Source organism: Tachypleus tridentatus, chromosome 4 (genome assembly GCF_004210375.1).
Source record: "Tachypleus tridentatus isolate NWPU-2018 chromosome 4, ASM421037v1, whole genome shotgun sequence".
Taxonomy (NCBI): Eukaryota; Metazoa; Arthropoda; class Merostomata; order Xiphosura; family Limulidae; genus Tachypleus; species Tachypleus tridentatus.
Window position 1 is genome coordinate 101,911,803 of NC_134828.1, and position 17,817 is coordinate 101,929,619.

General features: G+C 29.7%; 1 protein-coding gene across 4 annotated transcripts in view; it reads right to left on the reverse strand.

The window, feature by feature from the left end:
- Positions 1-17,817, reverse strand: part of dmpd (F-box protein dampened) — a 39,575-nt gene that overhangs the window by 14,597 nt on the left and 7,161 nt on the right. For 3 of the 4 annotated variants that reach the window (XM_076500212.1, XM_076500213.1, XM_076500211.1), the window contains 4 exons: positions 7,004-7,382; positions 2,604-2,852; positions 1,440-1,635; positions 972-1,134 (listed from right to left, as the gene is read on the reverse strand). In XM_076500212.1, coding sequence (XP_076356327.1) covers positions 972-1,134; positions 1,440-1,635; positions 2,604-2,852; positions 7,004-7,357 — 962 coding nt within the window. In that variant the 5' untranslated portion in view covers positions 7,358-7,382. Of the gene's footprint in view, positions 1-971; positions 1,135-1,439; positions 1,636-2,603; positions 2,853-7,003; positions 7,383-9,837; positions 9,882-17,817 lie in introns of all 4 variants that reach the window. The other variant, XM_076500210.1, reaches the window with a different exon arrangement.

The window sequence follows — 17,817 nt, forward strand, 5'->3', positions numbered from 1 at the left end:
TAATTATAACAATTACAAACTTTATTCACCAAGTGCTATTCAGAATGAATACATTTTATCATATGTAATACTACAACTGTCTTTAATAAGATATTTTAGAAGACAACAAGATTGATAATGCATAATGCTAGTCAGGAAACATGATCTCTTTCAGCATAAAAAAGGACACATTATAGCAAGCTAGATTTCTGTCAAACCATAAAGGATTCTTAAAATATAACTAATTTTGAATGAGAATTTATTAGTAATTTATAATTTTTCCAGAGGCCAAACAGAAAAATCATCAGAACGTTTTGAACCGACCAAATTTTTGTATTAAATAAAACTATTATATATTAAATGTTAATTAATCTGTCTCAAAATTACTTTTTAGAGTAGATTTTCATATTTATTATGATTTTCAAAAGTAAATAAAATAAAATAAGTAATTGATATGTTAAGAGAAAGAAATCATGCTGATTTAACTTTCAATTTACACTATCATATACAAATTGTACTGCACTTCAGAACATGTTTACACTAAAACATGAAATGTCTGCTTATTAGAACCACACGACAGCTGCATATTCTAGTGCATCAAGTCTTATGTACAATATTTTAAATGTAAAGCTTGTTTAAAAAATTCTTTTCTCAGCTATATACCTTAGTATTTACACAAGTGTACCATTGTTTAGAATCGTAAAGTGTTAATATAAGTAAAGAATTCCCACAGATGTTCTTTGATAGATTGAAGGCAAAAGGCAGAAAACTTTCGAAACGTCGTCCTCTACACTTGTGTCTCCACAACAGGCAGTTGCTGTCATTGTACAAAGTTTCATCAATTCCAGATAACTTCATTTTAGAAAATGTGTATTTCAATTAAAAACCTGCAATCACCTTTTCAAAAACAATTTTTTTTAATTTTTGTAAATATTGTGATATTTCATTTTGACTCAAATAAAACTACAACCTCATTTTGTTCATAACCTTACTTTTTCATATTCTCTCTTAGTTTCCGTAGTCGTTTCTTGAAACTGGGATGTAAATCCCTGGGTGGTGGTACACATTCCACAGCTAATGAACTGTTCTTGGCAGATGTGCAGGTCTTACTACTAGGTGGCTCTTCCATTAGAGATAACTGAGTCTTTGGAGAGGCTAAAAGCAAACAATTTGTTTTTAATGACTTAGCAATATGAAAATGTTAAAATGAGCTTCATTTTCCTTTAAACTTTAAATTCCTAAGGCAAAAAACTGTCCATAAACAATGTAATTGTTATTTGTAGAAAAGACCATAGATACATATAGTAACAAAATTAGAAATTCAATATAAATACTGCAAAATACATGTTTAGAAATTGTATTTAAACATTAATATAGTGTAAACTATTTATAAAATGAACTAATATTTAGCCTTTGAAAGTCTCAAAATGCCTATACTAATACGAAAACATCTAGTTTACATGAAAATGATGGCATGTAGTCAAGGAAATCAGTGGCAAAACAAGTGATTTCTGGCAAAGTTGGCTCAATCTTTTCTTTGAAATATTCCATAGCCATGGTTGATAAATCAAAAAGTTCATCTGTGACTTTATAAGCCCGACTAATATTCAATGTAGTCTTGAGGTACCGGAGAATGTGAAAAACTTCATCCAGTATCTGGAAAATAAAGTACCTTAACAAAAATATACCAATCTTCAAATATTTTACTGCATACAAAATCAACAGAACACATAGCAAGTACTTGGGATAAGGCTTTTGTATATAAACAGTCTTTATCTCCATGTGTATGTATTTGTAATGCCTTAATACAGTAAAACTAATTTAAACATAAAGTAACTTTATCATCAATGTTAAGAATGTTTTTGATAAACCTTAAAACTTTTTATAAAAGGAAACTTTCTTCAGTATATCATTTTTGAATTTTGTGCAAAGCTACACAAGGGCTATCTGCACTAACCATCCCCAATTTAGCAGTGTAAGACTAGAGGGAAGACAGTTAGTCATCACCACCCATCACCAACTCTTGGGCTACACTTTTAGCAGCAAATAGTGGGATTGACCAACACATTATAATGCCCCCACAGTTGAAAAGGCGAGCATGTTTGGTGCGACGTATATTCAAACCTGCGACGCTCATATTACGATCAAACGCCTTAACCCACCTGACCATGCTGGGCCTCTCTCTTCAGTATATTAAGCATAATCAAGCAAGTAACTTTATAAATTTGCATATAAACAAAGATAATATAAAACATTGTACCATAATATTTTGAGTAAAGCATGCATGACAAATTCTAGTTATTTCTTGATGACCATTTAATTTATAACAGTTCAGTTAAACACACAGATACAATAATAATTATGCTATTGTATACAAAATAGTAATGACAAAAATAATAATAATGATAAAGATAATATAATAAAGATAGTATAAAACATTGTACCATAACATTTTGAGTAAAGCATGCATGACAAATTCTAGTTATTTCTTGATGACCATTTAATTTATAACAGTTCAGTTAAACACACAGATACAATAATAATTATGCTACTGTATACAAAATAGTAATGACGAAAATAATAATAATGATTACTACATTGCTTTCAAATTAGAAGACATGTACCTCTCCTGGAAAAAAACAGCAATGTTTTCTTTCGATATGTTTTCCAAACGTCATCTGCAGAAGTGAAAGACGCATGTGAAGAGTTTCAATAATGTCACTTTCCCGTGCAAGAGGATGCTTCCTACGAGCTGATTCACGACGTGGCATTTGAGTCTTTATTTTTTGGAATCGTTGTTGCATTAAGTTCTGCAGTTGACGAAACTGCTTATTGAGTATATTAGAGCATATGCTATTGAACTGTTGACAGACCTAAAAATGAACAAATATAATTATGCTTGTAGTTTTAATAATAAAATATTCTGTATTTTGTATTGAACTTCACTTTTTATATCACAATTTGATATTTTGTATCTAATTTGAGTTAACAGTAAAATGGTACAAACAAAAATAAAAAGGCAACAACAGTATTATATAAGTGTCACTCTGAACTTTATTTTGATTCTAAATGTTAGTTTCAGATATACCTTATTACACTTTGCTCTAACACTAGAATTTTCACATGTAAAGGGAAGAAACCAGAGAAAGTACGGAGCAGAGCTCCAAATTATCATTGGCTGCCTGGCTGAATGCCAATGGATTTTATGGTTAGCCAGTGATCAAAGAGAAGTGGATAATACCAGCAGGATTATGAATATTCAACAAATTGTGAACAATGGTCAAAATTATGAAAAATAAAAGAAGGCTGCAAGCATAAGATCTATGAAAATTTTAAATTGAGTATGGTATTAATTTTATAGTATATTAGTGAGTATGGTATTAATTTTATAGTATATTAGTGAGTATGGTATTAATTTTATAGCATATTAGTGAGTATGGTATTAATTTTATAGCATATTAGTGAGTATGGTATTAATTTTATAGCATATTAGTGAGTATGGTATTAATTTTATAGCATATTAGTGAGTATGGTATTAATTTTATAGCATATTAGTGAGTATGGTATTAATTTTATAGTATATTAGTGAGTATGGTATTAATTTTATAGCATATTAGTGAGTATGGTATTAATTTTATAGTATATTAGTGAGTATGGTATTAATTTTATAGCATATTAGTGAGTATGGTATTAATTTTATAGCATATATTAGTGAGTATGGTATTAATTTTATAGCATATTAGTGAGTATGGTATTAATTTTATAGCATATTAGTGAGTATGGTATTAATTTTATAGCATATTAGTGAGTATGGTATTAATTTTATAGTATATTAGTGAGTATGGTATTAATTTTATAGTATATTAGTGAGTATGGTATTAATTTTATAGCATATTAGTGAGTATGGTATTAATTTTATAGCATATTAGTGAGTATGGTATTAATTTTATAGCATATTAGTGAGTATGGTATTAATTTTATAGTATATTAGTGAGTATGGTATTAATTTTATAGTATATTAGTGAGTATGGTATTAATTTTATAGCATATTAGTGAGTATGGTATTAATTTTATAGCATATTAGTGAGTATGGTATTAATTTTATAGTATATTAGTGAGTATGGTATTAATTTTATAGCATATAAGTGAGTATGGTATTAATTTTATAGCATATAAGTGAGTATGGTATTAATTTTATAGCATATTAGTGAGTATGGTATTAATTTTATAGTATATTAATGAGTATGGTATTAATCATGTGACAACAAACTATTCAGTGATAGAAATTTTTTATACTAAATATATTGTTTAATATATTCAAACAACTCACACAGAAACAAGAGTTTCTTATTTATATAAAATATGTTACAACTAAGAGAAATACTGACTTTTGCAACATCAGTTTTGGTCAAAGTATCATGCTACAGCACTTGATAACAATAACAGTGAAGCCATTTTGAAAGGTGAGGATACTAGTCACCAAGCAAGCTTTGTTGAGTGCTTCAACCAGCAAAATGATGCATCAAAATCAACTGAGTTTGAAACTGACATGATACATTTTAAAGAACCAATACAATTGTGAAATACTAAAATATAAGTGCTGATGACACTATCCACATCACATGACAGAAGGAGGCACTCAAGAACATTTCAAACTGGATTTATGGCAAAACATCCATCTGAAAGGCTTCACAAATGATGAAAAGTTAACCATATTTTATATTATTTCTCTCTGAGGTTAGGCATGCAACAAAGATAAACCCAAAAATCCACATATCAAAGAAAACTGGAGCAGTGGTTCAAGCTTCTCTGGTAGGCTTCAGAGATTGAGGAACTGAACATGACTGTTAATCTATCAAAATACAAATGAGACTCACTATAAAAGAATCACTGAAGATTTAAACATTTTGCTAATGAAATATAAATATGGGCTTTGTGAAGGTAAAGAGAAATGAAAGTTTGAGTGAACTGCTTGAAGACACTCATCCAGAAGCATGCTGCACAAAACAGATGCAGCATCAAGCAGCAATGCTGTTTTTCATTTAATCAGCTTTTAACCTATTCTGAACAGGTTTGTCAAAATGCTAGTCACATCCTTTTACAGAGCTACATTCAAAATGTATTTAAACTACTTTATCATCACTGCATATGTATAAAGTGGGCATCAAATGTAGATAATAAATAACATTCTAATATTATATGTTTTAAATTCCTAATTTTATAAAGATATATTTAAAAAGTAATCCATTTTTATCACCAGCATAAGAACTTTAATATCTGTTCTCCAGGTCTTCCTTCTCTACTTTATTTACCACCTCTTCATGAAGTTCAGAATTTAATGTATATTCATAATTATTATAATACAGATATTACTCAGGCAAAGTATAATTTTCATACCTTCCAATCTTATTTATTTTTGTAGCCATAAACTAAACAATCAGACCTACATGCCACACCTACCTGTTACATCCTCTCTTTAACACCTTGCCAATAGTTCTCTCTTACATTTAATACTGTATTATTCATAACCAACAGAAATCAAAGTTTCAATCTATCAAATGATGTACTATTGTATCATAAACCAACAGAAATCAGTTGTAATTTATCAAATGATGTACTATTATATTACACTATCTCTTGTACAAAAAATTATTTCACTTCCAGTTCAAATTTGTTCAGATGGAAATCACATCAAAAACAGCTGAGTTTTTAATAGCTCTTATCACATAGTTAGAAAAATTATGATAGTTATAGCACACTGTTTTATTTTTGCAAATTATTATTTTGTGGTCTTCAGTACAATATTTAATTCCATCAAAAAGAATTAATGTTTTAGCACCTTTGGAATAAGAAAAGAGTAGACTTAATTATTATCAACAGTTAAAATAAAAGAAATTACTTGGGTTAATACATCTTTTTAATGTGTATTCTGCATTTATTATTACAAAAATAACTAATGTAAATTAGGAACTTATTAGGTTAGATAAAATTATATTGGGTAAAATAATGAAAATAATAATAATAAAATAATTCACAAGGTATTTTCACAAGTTACTTATGCGTCATGTAATTTGATATGATAATACAAAATGCAAATAGTCAGATTCAGTTCAAAGGGTAATAAATCAACAAAATTAGGTACAAGTAGATGTATATACGTTTAAGCTATTTTAGATAATTTATTGTGGTTTCTTGGCATAATTAGCAGTCGTTCCAGAAAGAAAAAAGTTAGATTTACTTCCTAATTTTCTCTGGTGGTTACAAGGTCAGTAAAATCTATAGCCCCTATATAATTATTTTAAAAAATAGAATATAAAATATTTTCTGAGAAAATGTTTGATATTTATTTAGGATGTTACATTTTTCATTTTAACATGAAAACTACTTTGCACTTAAAGCAGTCAGTTCTCTGACTGTTGACAAATGTTTGGTAAAAGGAATTAAAAATTATTTTTTAATCTACAAAAGATTTATAATGTTTACTGAAAACCTGACAAATTTTGTTAACATACAATAAACATTTTCAGAGACACAATAAGTAAACCTTCAAGGTTACAAGTTACTTATAAACTACATGAGCTCACTGCAAAAGGGCTAATGACTGAGATATTAATTTCACTCAATCTTTGCACACGATCTGACCAATAATAATGAAGTAGTTGAGTTCTATATGTAAAATTACAACCACCAACCACTGAAGTTTTGTAAACCAATTAAACAAATGAATAGCTTAATTGGGTTTGACCACTGTAAATTCTGAAACATATTACAATAGAGATAATGAGCATTCTTGTTTAAATCAAAGTTCCAAACTATAAATATTTCTCCACAAGAGATATTTCTAGCATTCACAATAATTGAACAATCTTTAGTCAATAATGGGCAGGTTCAATTCACAGGCTTGGGTTATGACCAATCATACATGTAACTAGTGCAACAAGAACTACAACTACAATTCTTTACAATCTTAATACTGAAAGATTAGATTAGACAATTCATTAGTCATAATATCCCCTACACTTACCAGTCGAATTTTTCCAACTGTTTCAAAAGACAAAAAACTGAATATAGTTTCAAGGATCTCCACTGGTACACTCAAAAGATTATGTTTTTCTTTTTTCTCCTGAATAAATCCCTGATTTCTGAGACCTCGCTGGCATGCAGTTCGACTGAAAATATCTACAGATAAATATCGGTTTTCTATTAATTCTTTGCTTAAATCATTAGCTGGCACAGGTAAAGCTGAGAAAGTCATTCCTTCATCAGAGCAGTAATCATCAGTTTCACTGTCCTGACTGACTCTTCTGTCTTTCTGGACCATAAAAAAACACTGTGAATAAGTACAGGAAGTTGACGGTCCCAGCTCCATTTCATCCATGTTGTATTGTTGCAACAAAGAATTCCTAACGAAATATATAGAAACTTGCTCAAACACAAAGCACATTCTAATAACAAAAATACATTCTTCTTTATAAGTATAAACTTTTTTAAAGTAAAAATGTAAATTATTTTTCTGTTTTAATACTGTTGCATGTGAATATTTTAATTGGCCTAATTATACAGAACACTTAGAAACAATCAACAACACTGCAAGTCAGAGCTGAGTTCAGTCAAATGATTTTTTTTAAAAAGATATTTCCAAGCTACACAACAAATAATGCTAAAAAAATCTAAAACCAATTGTCATGAAAATTATAGATCAGCTCCTTTCATTCCTGAAGTGGAAAAAATTGCAGAAAGTCTGATAAAAAAAACTTTTGAAAATCATCTAACAAAATATCATATCATAAAGAAAATCAACAAGTGATGCATTACTAACATGACAATTTAAAGATGTTACTCATCAAACAGAAAAGGAATGTGCTTTTAGTAATTTGATTTTTCAAAAGATTTTGATGGGCACACACAGCATCAGTTAACACCAATGGTAAAGTCCCAGATGATAAACTAATCAAATCTAATAAATTATTTTTAAGCAACCATTACATAATTATTTAATTGAAATTACAATTAAATCAAATAACTTAAGAAAATAATAAAATCAAAATTTGCACTTCTGATTTTTTCCAGTTTCAATAAATTTGATTATTGCTCTCTAAGTAATTCAACTGTTGTCATTACAATTTCTTATAACTTTTAATTCCAAATAATAATTGTTCAGCTTAATCAGTATCATGACTCAAAATATAATCAAATAACCACAAGTTAGTGTTTCTTATTATTACTACTTTTTTGTTGTCTCAATTAGCAATTTCTAATGTAAGAATAATTTACTTGTTAAATGTAACTCATTAATAAGTTCAATACTTAATGGATTATCAAAACTCACTGAGGTGTTTCTAATTAGTATGGACTGAAGAAAAGTAATTTGATAGTAAGGAAACTGGATGAAAGAAAAAAAATTATCGATTCCAGTTAAACTGGATCATAGTTGTTAGTGAAATGTCTCACAAGTTTGTGGATGGACCTCTACTCTTTCTGAATGAAATGAGTAATATTAATAGGGTAGTAACTGGTAAATTGGAAAAGAATGCTGATGACAATAGTTTCTTGGATATTTCTTGCTGTATGAAGGATGACATACTAAAGAAATTAACAAATTAGTTGGATAAGTATGTGAAAATGTCCTTAATTAGAATTACACTAAATCCAAGATAATGCATTTGCATCATCATAATTTTGATCACACATTCATTATCGATGGAAACCCACTCAATACCACAACTGAAGAAAAGGATCTCAACATATAAGTTGACAAGTTACTCAAATCATTGAGGCAATGCTTTGTTGCTAGTTATAAAGTTAATAAACTTCTAGAGTGTACTTACCGATATACAGATCACACATCAAAAATGTGATTATTTGTATATGAATTGCTAGTTAGGCTTTACTCTAATGATATTAAGATTGTGGGAAATTAGTATTTTTAAGAGTTTTCTTATGACTAAGAACAGCATGGTCAGCCTTTAATCAGGATTCAAAATCAAAATATACACGATACCATTTTGTTACCTGAAACTATTATTTTGTAACTAGTCATTTAATACAGTACAGTTTTACCCAAAATTTAAATACGACACGTGAATCCATACGTTATTTTAAAAACACAAACTTCATAACTTTGTTCAAGTTGCAGAATGTTACTGTTAATGAAGCTTTGCAATTAGTGGATAACTGTGTGGTTTAGCATACTGCTTTACAGAGACTTGTATTTACAGTGGTAAAGTAGATAAAATTACAAGATACAACATTCATTCTACAAATCAAAGATCAAATTATGGCTATGTTTTATTCTCTCTGCTAAAAATTATCACAAATTAACAAGAAACTTGAAGAAATGCATTCACTTGTTAAGAGTTTTCTTTTAACACATCCAAATACCTTACATGTATACTATTGTGTTTTTAAACAAATGAAATGCACTTTCAGAAAAAAACACTACAGACAATGTAAAGAACTTACAAGAACATGCATAATATTTTGAAAAATAAAAGCAGTTTTTCTTAGCCTGACCAACTCCAGACTGTAAAATATTTCATAAATATACTGCTTTACATTGTACTACATTTAAATGTTTGAAGAAAAGGATGAAACAAATGCCTGAGAAATATATAAGCAGCGTTAAAGGTTAATGTGTGAATATTACACTTTTTTTCAGATTAATTTAACAAATGTCAAGCACTGTAACAGTAGTTAGTTTGCAGGCATTTATGAATGTGGACATTGTAACATTAAATTGCACAAATCTTTCAAATATATTAATACCGTGCCAGAATGACTTTTTTAATTTCTCATATAAACAGCTAGTGAATAAAGTAATTCGGCTAACAAAATTTCAAGCAGATAGTAGATTCTTACCAATTTCTTAAAAAGTCAACTTCTGGTCTCCATGACATATCACACTTTAGAAAAATAAATTAAGACTTACAATGAACATGAGATATAATAAAAATGATATAGCCAAGTAAGAAATTAATGAATATTTGTACAAATAAAGTAGCAGATATCACAGTTTGCTAGACATGTTAGATCTATATCTCATCATAACTCCCAAGATGTATATATCTGCACACACAGTGGCTAGCACCTTAATCAGAGTATATTTTCAGTGTCAATTCTGAAATTTTCAAAGAAGAAATATATTCATTATAAAATCTGATAAGTATCAACTCATATGATAATAGTTAAAGGCAAAAATGTCATTTCATTATGGCACTAATATCATAGAATAGGTATGTAAAATATCAACGTTACTTGCAAAGCCAAGTGATTAGTGGAATTTCATAATTAATTGTAAGGCTTATTAATCTATTACTCTGATGAGACTTGGATAGTTGGAATAATCAAAATAGTAGTAATTATAAACACTAAATTTTTAAGTTACAAGATTGAGTTAGACAATTTGAATTAACTCTTTCCATACAGAGTCTGTAAAGGGGACCAACCAACCAACCCCTGTAAACAAAAAGTAGCAAAAGTTTACATATTACAAGTGTTATAGGCTACTTTTATCATTATGTAATTTAGCCAGCTTTAATTAGACATTACATATTTTATAATTAAATATCTTTACAAAAGATACATCCAAAATATAAGGAATGCATGTCTTGACTGCTCTAAGTGAAAGATGATTTCTACATTATGATTAACCCTTAAACAGCAGGAATGTTATAGGTAGCAGGATCAACTGATAATGGCTGCCATTTCAGGGTTAAAAGTACTAAAATAAACTTTCAGGTTTGTACAATCTCTAAAACCTCTTAAAGGAATATTAAACTTTTTTCAGTAAAACTTTACATTTTATCTGTTATTTTCACTAACTATATCAACTTACTCAATTTGACTAACCTTGTAACCACCATAAAAAAATAAGTTTAAATTACCTTTTTTTTTCTCTTTCTAGGGTGACTTCAGATAGAAACTGAAAACTACAATTGGTTATCCTAACTAGCATAAAACTTGTAACAGTCTACACCTATTTATACATAACTTTATGTCTAACTATAGTACAACCAAGCAAGTTGTAAATCCCTCCGGTAAACTCAAAGTTCATCTTATCGAATGATGTAACACACAAGATGTTTGCAAGCATACCTCATGAACAATTTATTTTTTCTTCATTTTACAATAATTAAATACATATTAAAAATAAGTATTTACCTTTGACCTTTTGTTTTCCTGTTAGTTGCTAAGAAAACTAAAGCATAACTTTTTTATAGTGATAATACCAGTACACGAAATTTTCATTTATTTAAATAATGCACCTAAGAACACAGAATAACACTCATGAAGCAATACCCAAAAATGTTAAAATTGAATTTGCTTTTTAACTAATGTAAGAAAAGGGTTAAATTAATTCCCTTAACTGCTTAATCTGAACACTAGATAAACTTTTAACTGAATACAAGCCTGAAAGTACTCTGTAGTTAAAGCAATGTGACATTAAATGTCATTTGATTAATTAAAACTGCATTTCTAATGATTGTAAAAGATACAATATAAAATGTCAAAGAGAAACACTGGAAATTTATGAAAGGACATGACAGGCAGGCATGGCAAGAGAGTCTGATTTTTCTACTTTATGACTCCATAAACAAATAACTTTGAATACTAAATGAATTAGACCTTTCTTTGATAATAGTTATGAGTCATTTGCATTAAATTCTATACTTCAGAGAAGAATGGTAAATAAATTATAGATGGCAGAAAACTATAAAATATCACAATTCACATAATAGGAGAGAGAGTGAATTTATTTAAATATTTTCTGATAAAATTAAGAAATTAAAACTTATGTAATATTAAAAGTTGATTTATTAACTGTCTTAATGCCAAGTTCAATTGCATACACTGATAATAAAGTGGCTTAATTATTTTGTAACTACAGTGCTGTAAAAGGTCATAACATGTACACTTTGAGTTATCCACTGTTAAAGGATTAAATTATCATTTTATAAGACTAACTGATGTAATCCATACTCAGAGGTAATACATTATATTGATTATTCAATTCAATCACTCAACTCTAAATCTGTAATTCTGAAAAAACATCTGCATCATAATATCACTAGCAATATTAGTTTAATGCCTTCAGAAAAATTATGTACATTAATTTTGTCTTATAATTGTCAAACAAGAAAAAGTCCCACACAGTGACCCTTTAAACACACCACTAGTAAAAGAAATCTAATTTAATTAGCCAGTTAATGACAATGTTTAGTTCTACTAAACTAAAATTTCTAGAAGCAACATTTCAGCTGGATTTATAAAATAGATTTCAACTATTTGATGACATAATTAATAAGCAAGGATTTGAATAAAATGGACAGAATTTAAGAAAATTTATGTAACTGCTGCCACAGAAATCTTGGTTCATCACAGAAAACCAAAAAAGGAATGGACCTCTGATACATCATGGAGATTAAACATAGAAGATAAAGCAATGGAAAATCAAAAAAGGTTACACAAATATAGATAGAAGTAACTTTTTAAAGGTATGTACTGGGAGAAGGCAAGCCAAGTTAAAAGAGGTTAGAAGAGAAATTTCAACATTACCTTCAGAAAGCAGAAGCAGCAGCCAACAAAGGTGATCAGAGAATGATCAGTGAGTTAATCAAACAACTAGGAAATAATAAGGTAACTAATTATGATGATGAAGTTTCCAATTCTTATTACCCAACATCCAGGAAGACAAAATATGTGTTGGAGGCAACAAGTTCTCCATTTCACATTAGACAAGCAGTTCCTTTTTCACTTAAATTTTATTTAATATATCTTTCTAATTAAAGTCCAATATCTCTGTTATTCCACAATATAACTAAAGCAACATTGCTGTCATCCAGTATATACTGCACAAGTATTAATATGCAAAATAAATTGTACAAACAACTTGAGGGAAGCTCACAATTTCAATATTTTCTTATTCTTGCAAGTCCAATATGTTCTGTTTGCTTATAAAAAATATCCATTTTTGTGTTTATGTGATAAATACATGGGGGCAGATGTTAGGGTGGATATGTTGGACATATTTCTATGTATGAAGTTAATAAAAAGAATTATTGTTTGTTTTTTTAATTTCATGCATAGCTACGCAAGAACTATCTACACTAGCCGTCCCTAATTTAGCAGTGTAAGACTAGAGGGAAAACAGCTAGTGATTGCCACCCACTGCCACCTCTTGGGCTACTCTTTTACCAACTAATAGCGGGATCAATCATCACATTATAATGTCCCCACGACTGAAAGGGCATGCTTGGTGCAACCGGGATTCGAACTCACGACCCTCAGATTACGAGTTAAGCGCCTTAACCACCTGGTCATGCTGTACCAAAAAGAATTACATGGTAATTCTTGCTTTATTATTGATATTACCGAAAAGGTAGCTGTTTCACTACCTATCATTTGGTAAAATCTACAAAATAATGCAGTGTTAAAAAATACGTTTACAGCACAGTTACTGAAGTAAATGCTCTACCTACTATAGTCTGACTGTTAATAAAAACACACTGTATATAAAGTAAACAAATGGGCAAATAATTCATTAGTAATGTGATGTCTACTCCTATTCCAGAATGTTCAAATCTATAAATGACAGAGCTGTAAGAAAAGATAAAATCAGTCAGACCATTCCCTGACCACTTTTTCACAGCATGCATAGCTAAAACACATATATTAAAACTTGTTTCTTTCAATTCAACAATTTGCTCTGTGTGTAAATAGCATTTGAAGCTAAAATGGCTCAAGATTCAATCTCACAGCATTAAAGTTTCAAACTGCTTTTTGGAGAAGCATGTTCTGAGATCCCCCCTCTGAAATGTCAATGTGGCAATGACATGACCAATCTGAAACTGCTTCTTACGAGTGAAACAAGAGCAAAAACAAAAAAATAATATAATCTGAAATCAGGAAAGTCAGACAGTTCTACATCCATTTCAAAATGATCGAAATAACCATTTTGACATATATACAAGAAAATAAAAAACTTTTCAAAATAAAAAGTAAATGTCAAGATGGCTAATATCAATCCTTCACAAATAACACAAACAAGATGGTATGGATGGCATTTGTACCATCCCTACATAATAATAGCACAAGCACACACTGTAGTAGAATGTTAAACAAAAACACGATAAATTAAACTCAACTGTGATTCAATGATTATTGCTGTATGTTAATTCTTGCTTGCACTATTATTTGCTTGTTTTTGAAGAACTGATATTAGCCAACCCTACATTTCTTTTTTTTAATAAGTTTTCTTGTGTAGTTTTTTATTTTAATGCAGTATTTCAATAGATATAGACAGTTTTACTTAGAATCAAGTTCTAAATACAATGCAGTTTCAAGTTTAATATCTATTATTGGCTAGTGATTCCCGTTTCATCCTGTATTGAAGCTTTTTAAAGAATTACACCTTTCTACAAGAAAGCTAACTTTAAGGGGTAATGATAACATTTACACTAGAATTATTATCTTTTTTAATTACTGCTATGTTTTAATAATACTTATAAAAGCATATAATCTATTTGAAACTATATTGCCACAGTGAAACTGGTTAATAGCATTATTTTAGTGTTTGTGTTAATATGTGATAAAGCAGGAGATAGATAAACAAGAAATTCAAACATATTATTTATCATGTTAGAAAAACATGTAGGTTCAAAAAGTCTCGATAGAAATGAAATAAAAACCCTATAATCTGAGCAATTTTGAAGTGTCAACTTTTTGAGAGTGCTTGGATTATACAGTTTTTATTTATATCAAAACTTATGATATTTACAGACATTCCCAGAACTTATGACACAATATATAAACATTGTTGTGAAAGAAAACACTGTACAGTATTGTAAAGTTCTGATGGTCTATTGGAGATACATAAAATACCATTTTGAAGAACAATCCAAGCCATCCCAACATAGGCAGTACTAGTGCCTCCTTGATGCAGCTATGGTAAATAATCCAATTTGCATGAAGACAAAAAAGTAACAATGACGTTCATTCAAGTTGCAATGCAGACATTTATTTTTTTTTTATGTCCTTCGCTGAACTGTACTGCTCACTCTTGCTTCAATACTTGAGAAATTTAAAGGTCATTCAAAATTTCTTTCACCACCATGTGGCTATTTTTAAGCCAGTCAGAAAATACAAATTTCACAATCTAATAGAAACTGTTCAGCACAGTATACAGACAGAAGTGTAGTTCAAACATGAGAGTTTAGTTTTGGGTGAAAGGCTTCGATCAGTCTGTCTTTTAAACTTTGAATTCAGTCAACTCTCCACTTCAAAAGAGCACTGTACATCAACAACCAGTGAAAAAGTTAAAATAAATACATCAACAACCAGTGATGACACTCAAACTGTTTCTAGTACCAGTCAGCTCCCAAAAAGAGCACTGTACATCAACAACCAGTGATGACACTCAAACTGTTTCTAGTACCAGTCAGCTCTCCACTTCAAAAAAGAGCACTGTACATCAACAACCAGTAATGACACTCAAACTGTTTCTTGTACCAGTCAGCTCTCTACTTCAAAAAAATTTAAAAACTTTGATGGAAATGAAAATTACAGCCTCATTGGAAGGACACTTGGCCATGGTTACTTCTTAAGAAAAGCCAGTTCTAAGGAGAAAGATACTTAAAATGTGAATCTTGTCTTAAATATACTATAGTATTTGCTAGTCACTTTGGATCAGGCAAATATCCTTTCATAAATGGATTTAATTAGTTCCATACTGAGCCAACCAGAGTGCACAAAACACATATGGCATGTTTGTCATGATACAATCATGAAAATATATAATCAAACAATACTTTTAAGACGAGTCTCTCATTTCTACAATTTATTTTAAGAAGCAAACCCTTAATATGCAATTAATGCACAAACTGATGAAGGTTGAAGAGACATTAACAGTGCCATTCAACAATTTATATTTAATTGTTAAGCAATGAAACTTCTATTGGATGTGGAATTCCTGTGCCGAGCAATAGAAAAGCTTGTGTAAATGTAGGAAAACATTACACAAACAGAAGAAAATCCTCTGAAATCAATAGTTGTGGGAGAGAAGTCCTAAGACATTACACACATTAGCGATATAGTTGATGAACTGGAATAAATCTGTATTTTAGCTGATGAGAGTAGATGCCATCATTGAACATGAATCTGCACTAGTAATGGTTGTTAATAGAGAAAAGCCCTCTACAGTATTAGCACAATATTTTTCTACTGAAACAAGCATATGCATTAGAAGTCCTAGATGATATTGCTAATAGAATTAGAAGCTGTCTTTGGATTTGACAGATTTTAAGTTATCTTATAAGCTATGTCATACATTAATATAAATTAACTTTGATGGTACAACCAGTTATAGTGGGTTCTAAAAGTAGTGTTACAGTACTACTAAAAAGTATCCCATTTTTACTACCCTTATACTGTATAGATCAAAACCTTCAACTAACAATTCTAGATGCAGAAAACTCCTGACCTTATACAGCTCAGTTTGAAGAAACTTTGAAATGGGATTTTAAATTTTACTGGAATAGCCCAAAAAGAAATGCATAAAACTTGCATGGGTTATAGATTAAAATATTCAGTGATGTTAAACATATGATGAGTTTCAAGCAAAGGAAGAATTTTAAATCCCATGCAACAAAATTTGCAGGTTGTGGTTTTGCACTGATGTCAGGTTAGCAGTGATTGTGCTGAGTGAGTAGCTAAAACAAGAAAGATCCTCTTTGAAGTTACTAGTGTTAATTTCATCAAAACACATCATAGTCTAAGAGATATTGTACAGCTAGTATCACTTCTTTCAGATTTCTTTTAGCATAATACATGTATGATTTGCAGTGGAGCATTATGTCACAAGATTAGTAAAATTGAAGAATTATGCAGATGTCAACTCAAAGAAGTTTCCTACCAAAAAGGTGTACCACTCATGAAAGAAATTTTTGGGTGATTCAGCTGACGTTATGTAGTCGTACCATCACTTCACTTTTACCAGTTTAACAAATAATGCTAAACTAATTGTCAGAATGGTCAAGTACCTTGATGAAGGTTTTACAGTTTTAAACACAAACCATCTCAGGCATTCTGCAATACTGACTACACATGCTAGCCATAAAGTATAATAAAATTCAGTTTATAAAATAATCTCAAATTGAACAAATCCTACACTTCATTTTAATGTTCTTTTCACTGATGAGAAGAAGATAGGAATTGTGGAGAAGTTCAATGGCCAAAAAAAAAACTTTAAAAATTTCAGTCACAAATATACCAATTCTGTCTGCATACTCAACCCTGCTATCAACAAAGTTTCCTCTCTCAGAAACATCTCAAAGCAAGTAAGATGTTTACAATATGTGCATCAACAGCAGAGACAGAATATGTTCTCATCCATGAAATGTTAGGAACAGCCTCTCATGAACCTAGCTTAATAAAAAACCTCTTGCAAGATCTGATGCTACTTAAGACTAAAGAACCTGAATTTGAAGAGTATGACCCATGCATAGGTATTGAATACTAGTTTACTTCTGATGGCACCAGCCATGTGAAAGGACACAAGATCCACAATTCTTTGTAATTCTTATGGTGGGTGAAGCAGTTTGAATCATTCTTTTAGTTTGATTAGTATACTTTTTATTTTGCCATGCGCCTTACACAAAAGTTGATGTATTCAATTTTGGAAAGAATATTTGGACTAATTTACACATTCTTTATTTGCTTTCAGACTACATAAGCACAGCAGTTTTCAACAATTGTTCACTGTTAAATAAGCTATAAATAAAACTTGTACTTCATTTATATGTATATTGTATGGGACAACAACATGAATAGATTTTTCATGAA